The sequence below is a fragment of the Nestor notabilis genome, unplaced genomic scaffold, assembly GCF_000696875.1.
Source record: "Nestor notabilis isolate BGI_N333 unplaced genomic scaffold, ASM69687v1 scaffold1813, whole genome shotgun sequence".
In the NCBI taxonomy this organism is placed as follows: domain Eukaryota; kingdom Metazoa; phylum Chordata; class Aves; order Psittaciformes; family Psittacidae; genus Nestor; species Nestor notabilis.
In genome coordinates this window covers 1-7778 of record NW_009921292.1, presented here as the reverse complement: position 1 = coordinate 7778, position 7778 = coordinate 1, and the positions used below count along the sequence as shown (strand labels likewise).

Sequence of the window (7778 nt, the reverse complement as noted above, 5' to 3'; positions counted from 1 at the left end):
CCTACTTTACCTCAAACTAAATGACTGCTTACATTAATGCCAATGCTTACCTATCAGCTGGTGATTAAGTGATCAAGCAGATCAGGGCTGATAAGCTTACCTGGCCAATAGCAATGATCAAAATGAGTTTTCAAAACTGTCTATATGATTTAGAAACACAAATTAAGTTTGTTCCTGGGTTCTTTTAAATACAATCACTGAAGAGCAGTTCTATGAGTAACTTTTCGATTAAATGCTAGAAGCAACTTCACTCTGCAAAAATATGTTATTGTGAATCCTTTAAAGAATCTCATTTGCTTGCCCATGAATTGCAGCACTAAAGGAAAATAAAAGCTTCTGTTTGTCAAGGTCAGGAAGACAGTCTTGAAGACATGCTTAGAGGATATTCTGCATATGCAAAATCTCCATGGCAAACAGAAAGTATCCCAAAGGTATTGTCTTGAAACCTTGCTATCTTTAAGGAAGTGTTAATTCTTCTGGATCCAACTAATTAAATGCCCAAAGTACTCCTATGGTCACTATGACTTTTTCCTAATGGGTCAAGGAAACCCTTAGGTGAATATCAGATTCTATTTTTAATTATATTTGAATTTATATATATATTTTATATATATTTGAATTTATATATATATTTGCTTTAGATGTTTGCAGTATGGATCACTACTCTTCTTCTTCTCAATGAAGCCAAAGGTAAGACACATGGTTCATAAAGTCTATAAGCAGTAAAAATTGTTGTGTGCAGTTTACAGCAAAATATCTATGTTTTTGAATGAGGATGTGCTTTGGAACAGATTTAATGTACTACTTCATTAGGTGCACTGAATTCTGTCATGTCTTTCCCATGTTTAGCCTATTGCTTTTTAATTCTGTAGAGGTTTTTACAGCTAGCAAACTGAATGGAATTTAGAAAGGTATATTCATATATGAATTGATACCAAAATTCTTCTAGAACAGTTTCCTCTACCCACCCTCAACACAAACCAGCATTTATGGTAACCACAACAACTGTAATGCTAGCCAAGGCACTATGCAGAGGACAAGAAAATAGTCCTGGTACAATAGTCCTCTTTGCAAATATGAAAGTACAGTTCAATGGGGACAGACACACAGAAAGAGCAGAGAGAAACAAAAAGACAAGAGTCCAAAAGTTTGTTAGCATCAGAGGAAAGACCCCTAGGAAAATGACTTGGTCACTTGTGGAGTCTCTCACTGTAGCTCCACAATTAAATCTTCTCTTTCTCTAGATGTATTTCCAATCTACCCTTGTGTTTGATAGAGAGTAATGAATAGAGTAAGTCACAGTCTGACGTAGTATGAATTTCTCACCTATTCGAGGTAACAATAGCTCCTCATTGTTTTCAGTATCTTAAGAACAATGAAAACTATTTTGGATTTCACAACTGAGGTATTTTAATGGTGGGTAAGGATGACATTTAATGGCAACACCTGTATGTCATATTTGTATCATTACCGTATTAAAGTCACAACAGGAATTGGGAAACTCTAGTCCTCCAGACACAGACCACGTGTCCTGAGGCTGTGCTTTATGCTTCCACTCAAATTCCACTTTATTGCTTCCACTAAAGTCTTATGGTGAGAAAAGTATAAGCGAGATGTTTTATATACATTGTGAAGCAACCAGAGGTATTTATCTTAGGTTTCGTTTTACTCCTTCACAAATCGTCGTGTAAGAAGTAACGATTTAGATAATTCCTGGAGAATTAGAACTAATTTGAACTACTACTCTGTGCTGGCAGCAAAAGCTGGTTTGTTCTCTGGATCCATAAAAGATCAAGATTGTATCTTCTTTTTCTGATGGTTGTGTTAACCATATGTTTGGCCAAACACATCCTGCATCTCCTGAGTTCATCAGTCTGAGCTCTACACTATGCAACAGGAATTAGTGTTGAAGTTCAAGTCCCTGCTACATGCACAAAGCACAAGAGCACAAATGAGTCCCTTAATGAAAACCTGAGCACAAGTGCCATCCTAATTTGAATCAGTCACTTTCTGCTTCCCTGGTATAAACACTATCCTGCCAGCTTCTTGTAAAGTAGTGGCAGCCAAACCCTCTGCTTTCCCAGAACACTGACAGTTCTCTTTGTGTACCCCAGGAAGACAGGTTTGCTACAGAAGACTCGGATGCTTTACAGATAAGCCCCCTTGGTCTGGGATCCCAGGGAGAGAGCTAGCAGGCTTGCCCAGCTCTCCAGAATACGTGAACACCAATTTCCTTCTTTACACTAGAGACAACACCATGAAATATCAAGTAAGAAACTGCTCTGTTCTTAAATACTGATAGCATACAACATTCAACAAATTAAACAGTTTCTTTTCTCCCATATTTTTCCTTATAAACCTCCCAGGAGAAGCCCCAATTCTCTATTACACATAAAGAACCCACCATAATTTTCTTCATTCAGGTCTCTGATGAGCCAGGTATACTTACAACATATTAATCATATCCTTCTAACACAACTCATCTTCTCTACAGTAAGCTAATAACCCAAATTCAATTTCAGGTTTAGCGTTATAAAGCCAGAGGTAGGGAAGACAGTACAAAATGAAAGCCCAACTTTGGCTCCATATTCAAAACATATTTCGAGCCCATACACATGACTCAGGGAAGTGGTTCATACATATGATCACTAGCTCCTCTGAACTACATATGATTGGTTTCAGAGGCTCTTCTTATGTGGTTGCCAACACTGAGCCCTAAGAGCAGATAGAAGTTAAGAGTGAAAATCAGAAGAGAAAGCACCCATGTTCACCAGGGAGTGGAAGGAACATAGGATTAAAATATTAAAGGGAAGCACAGAAAAGAAAACAGAAGACTACAGAAAATGGAAGGAGAGGATGAAATCATATGTGGAAAAAGAAACAAACAACCAAAAAGAGAATGAAATGGGGATATATAAAGAATATAAACAAACATTAAATGTTTTTTTGAAGACTGGGGCTGAGGGAACAAATAGAGACTAATAAGCTAAAGAAAATGACTTGTTAAGTTGTATCATGGAGAGAGCTTGGAGGTTTCTTTTCCAGAGAGCTGAACCATGTTATCCCTCATGAAGGCACATCAGGTAGAGAAGCATAGCGAGCTGTATGGAAGAAAAAAAGTTAAAATGTGAGGTTATCTACAACAACTCTAAACTAGTTGCAGCGAGAGAAAACTCTAGGCTGTGACAGACAAATGGAAATAGCCAAGGAGCCTGCAGGACTGTTTAAGATGGATCAAATGGAAACATACTGGGAGACACTGGCAATGTGTCATCCCTTTCCTTTGAAGAGTAGCTGTAGGGAAAGCTCACAGCAGGATGCTCAAGGTGTTGGATGCGCCTGAGCTGGCTTTGTCCATAACATGAAGCAGTTTTGTGGAGCTATGGACTAGTCTGGTGAAAAAAGAGAAATGACCATCAGAGAGTGTGAATGTTACTTGGATGAAGAGCAAGAAAAATAAAGCAAATTGAGGGTGGGGGGTGGGAAATTTGTTGCTGCTGTTTACTTACATTACATGAAAAAGTAGTTTGATTCTTTACATATAAATGGCAGTCACAAACAGCAGAGGTGTTTAATGATTTCTCCTGTTGAGTCACTTCAGAACAAGTCCAGCTGAGAGGGCCTATGAGGTTTTCACTTTAATCGGTCCTTCACTGAAGGTGAGATATGTGCTAATTAGTGTACTTCTAAGCTTACAAAATCATAACAAAAAATAAGAGACAAGTTTTAAAACAACGTGGTACTGAGAATTTCTTGGGAAAAAAGAATATCTACCTTCCCAATAACCCCCAAATACCTGCAGCTTCTGGTGTTGTGAGCCTGGTGGGCTTTCTCATACAACATAAAGAAGCTTAGCGATGAAGAAAAATAGGTATAGAGTCAAAGTCAACCACATACTACCTTGAGCATTGCATACCAGTATCATTAGTTCAAAGTGAGTAATTTGTTGAAGTGATTAATTTCTATGCCCCAGCAAGGCAGTATACACATGAGAAACAAGACACATCTCTACAGAGCCCAGAACTATGGCTTAGCCATGGGGTACTCAGCCATGTATCAAAACGTACTGTGGGATGGAGCAATCACATCCTTGTTGTGTTGTTTGTTGGTTATCTTTTTTACACAGAAAATCTCAGCTACAAGTCCTTCAACTATCAAAGCTTCCAATTTCAGAACACACAGGAAAACTCGCTTCCTTATACATGGCCATCTTGCTGGAGCAGACCTCCCCTGGATATCGAAAATGTGCAGGGTATGGTGTCACTATTTTCTGACAGTCATTTCACTTGTATTTGAAAGTGAGGATGCCCACATCACCCCATCAACTGGCTTAAAATCCCCACATAACATTTACACCTCTGCTTCTCTTGTTAACTTGGGGAATATATGAGGGGAAAACCCCTCAGAATGAAGCTCACTTCTACATGACTGCCCTCTTGTTCCTAGCTATGAGTATAGCACTCTTCAGCCTTCTGCTAAATGCCCTTTCGCTGCATTCAGCTCCACAGGGAAAGCTATAATTAATTGATTTTTCAATTCCTTGCCTTTAATAAAGGGGGAAAAAAAAGTCACTTTTCTCACCTCTGCAGAAGGTAAAAATAAACATTTCAGTTTGAGTGAGGCATTTGATCTAATAAAACCAAAATGCTTTTCAGCAGAATGGCTTCATTTTATTTATGCCCGTCTCAAAAATTAAATTGTTTCAGAATGAAAAATCAGAATGTTCCATTCCCAGAAGTGTATAAGCAGAATATTTTGGTTATAATAGATGAACTTGGGGGCTGAGCAATTCAAACACAAGCCCGCAAATTTGTGAATCCTTTTAGATGGTCCAGACGTACAAATTTTGATAGATAAAGCTTGGACAATAAAAAAGAAGTAATACTGTCCTCTTTTTCTAACTGGGGTATTGTCGTTAGGAGAAGTTGATACTCTAAAGCAGGCCAAGGCATCTAGAATGAAAACAGGACTGAAGCAAGCTTCTGTGTGTCTTTATACAGTGTTCAAATTACTGCCTCCACTCTGCCTCCATGTGTTAATTCTTAGTATTGTATCAACTAATACACCAAAGATGTGGCTTTACCAGTCACAGAAACAGAGCCTCACATATAGCAAAAAACCAAAAAAGGATACATTTTGCATATACCCTGCTACAATTCCTATCTCTTTGCTTCAGTTCTACTGTTTTCATGTTTTCTACCAGTTCATGTTCCACACTGAAGATGTGAACTGCATTTTGACCGACTGGAGAGGTGGCTCCAATGGTTTGTACACCGAAGCAGTCAACAACGTCCGCATTGTGGGGGCTGAGCTGGTATATCTGGTGAACCTTCTTGAGGTACAAGTATCATGGAACGTGAAAGCCAGGGCATAGTCTGTATGGTGAAGGCTGTGTTCAGGGTGGCATCTTTAGGTTTGATGCAATAGAGGCGGAAGTACAGAGGTACTCAAGAACACAGCTAAAAATGTCATAAAATCTCTAATCCTGTACAAATGGGAATACCTAGTTTAGTGTCACATCACAGATAATTCCCTAAAGGCTTATAGGCCATCGTTCCTGAAAGTTTCATTTATGATGGGATTTATACTGGATAAGACATCAAATTATAGACTGCCTAGCAAAACTGGCAAGGTGAAGAGTGGTAACAGAAGCCCAGTACAGTTAAAACATCATTCTGTGGGTCACACACACTGCCTCCTGCAAGAACTGAACTGCAGCACAGAGATGGGACTCTCCTGCAGCCAGCCATATCAGGCTTCCCATCCAGAAGCTATCTGAGCCTGGCACACCAGCAGCATTCCCAGCATGGTACTCCCTGTCCAGCAGGTCCTGCATGGTGGGGCATTTCCATAGCAGGATGGCCATTTGATTCATGCAGAGGATATGCTACAAACAACCACAGACAAAGGCACTGAAAACTACTCCTCCACAGACCCCTACCCTGATGGGACTGACAGCCTCAGGGGTGAGGCAGTGGGTCATTCACCTTTTGGATAAGCAATCAGTGCAAATATAGGGGAGCTATTGCAGAAGTTCCCTTTTCCTTCTTTTCTGTTGTAAAGGTCAGTTCCTTACAAAGATTACTCCCATTCAGAGGCGTGATACAAGAGCAGAGGGATGAGTTGGGAACTGCTTCTTTTTAGATACAGATCCTACCACTGGGAACAGTAACTTCCCATCCAAGACACTCTGCTCCATCGCCCACTGGTCTGGCCATGTCCTGGCACGGCATGGGGCCACAATGCAGTGCTACCAGCTTATATCCCCGGCTTAACATGTTTGGTTTTTCCTTTCCATACATCTTCACAGAAGGACTATGGCTACTCTCCTGACAACATTCATTTCATCGGCCATAGCCTTGGAGCACATGCTGCAGGGGAGGCAGGGAGAAGGAAACCGGGCATTGGAAGAATAACAGGTACAGAACCTACTTCAGCTGGTGAAGCTTTATGTTTTTCACGCACCTGAAGAGTCACTGCTGCTTTATAAACACACGATACAGACTACAATGTTCTCGTTTGTCATAATTAACACAAGTGAAGACATGTCCTATCACATGCCATGCATTTCACATGTCAACATTCACAGGTCAGAGAAAGGCTTGACTGCAACAGATCAGAAAGGCTTAACTGTCCTGACTAGCTAAACACAGGTCAATTTTCACAGGTTACAAGTTCTAGGAAGAACTTGGTTACGATTTTTAATGACACAAAAGAACAGGAACAGAATACTGTATTACACATGGAATAATAGACTTGTAAGACACTAGCAACTCATTGGCATGTTTGGTTTTAAAAGCCCACTCTAATAGGCTTTTTAGCTGTTCAAAAGATTGAAAATCTGAAAGAAAACATTAAAAAGCCTGGATCTAGTATGTCAGGATAAGACAGTAAATAGCCATGGACACCCTGAAAAGGAAGAAAGCTGTTAGTCACATAGCTACACAGAGAGACAGAGCAGCATGACACAGACATCACTGTTTTTAAAGGTTCACTATTTTCTGCTTTCCTTTCTCCTCCACTCACTTCTTTTTTCTGCAGACATTGCTTTGCCTAAGCTGTGCACACAGCAAGCAGTCACACAAGCAGTTCAGGGTAACAGGGATCAGAACTGTGTTGCTTTAGCCCTGAAGAGAGCTCACTGACACTGAAGTGAAGGGGAAACATTTTCAACCAACCTCTTTTGGAAATAAAAAAATAGATTTTTGACCAGTTAAAAGTTCTCAAACAAATCTGCACACTCAGAGTAACATAAAAAGATTTCATAGTTTTTGCTAACAGGCAAAAAAACCCCAAACCTTTCCTTATAACACTGTTCCCCAAAAGCAAGTCAAGCGCCCATCAGAATTTTACTGTGCTGCAATACATCCAGCAACCTTTCTATTAAAACCCTGCTCATTTGCTGGCTGTGGACCACAAAATGGATTTTTATACATGGAGTAAAAGAAGAAATGTAATGACATACAATGTATATACACTGTATGGGATGACATACATATAGATTTATTTACTCAATCAGATTTATCTCCATCCACTTAGGTTTGGATCCAGCCGGGCCCCTTTTCCAGTATACTCCAACAACGGTTAGGCTGGATCCTTCAGATGCAAAATTTGTTGATATAATTCATACTCACGCTGGTCATCTTTTCTTTGACTTTGGTAAGTGTTCATGCAAAAGCTGGCATCAACACAGAGCTTGACCACAGCCTGCCTGAGAGTGAGCAGCCTTGATTCCTTGTGCATTTGCCTGTCCCGCACAACATCCTTCTCTCTAAATT

The 7778-nt window shown here is 39.9% G+C and overlaps 1 protein-coding gene across 1 annotated transcript; it reads left to right on the top strand.

The window, feature by feature from the left end:
• Positions 1 to 1313: 1313 nt before the first annotated feature.
• LOC104403043 (pancreatic lipase-related protein 2-like) lies at positions 1314 to 7659 on the top strand (the record flags this gene model as incomplete). The annotated part of the gene is made up of 6 exons (XM_010011076.1): positions 1314 to 1335; positions 2115 to 2269; positions 4127 to 4252; positions 5204 to 5338; positions 6311 to 6419; positions 7540 to 7659. Coding segments are annotated over exons 1-6 (667 nt in total), but the record flags the coding sequence as incomplete, so codon positions are not given.
• Between the last annotated feature and the right edge of the window lie 119 nt (positions 7660 to 7778).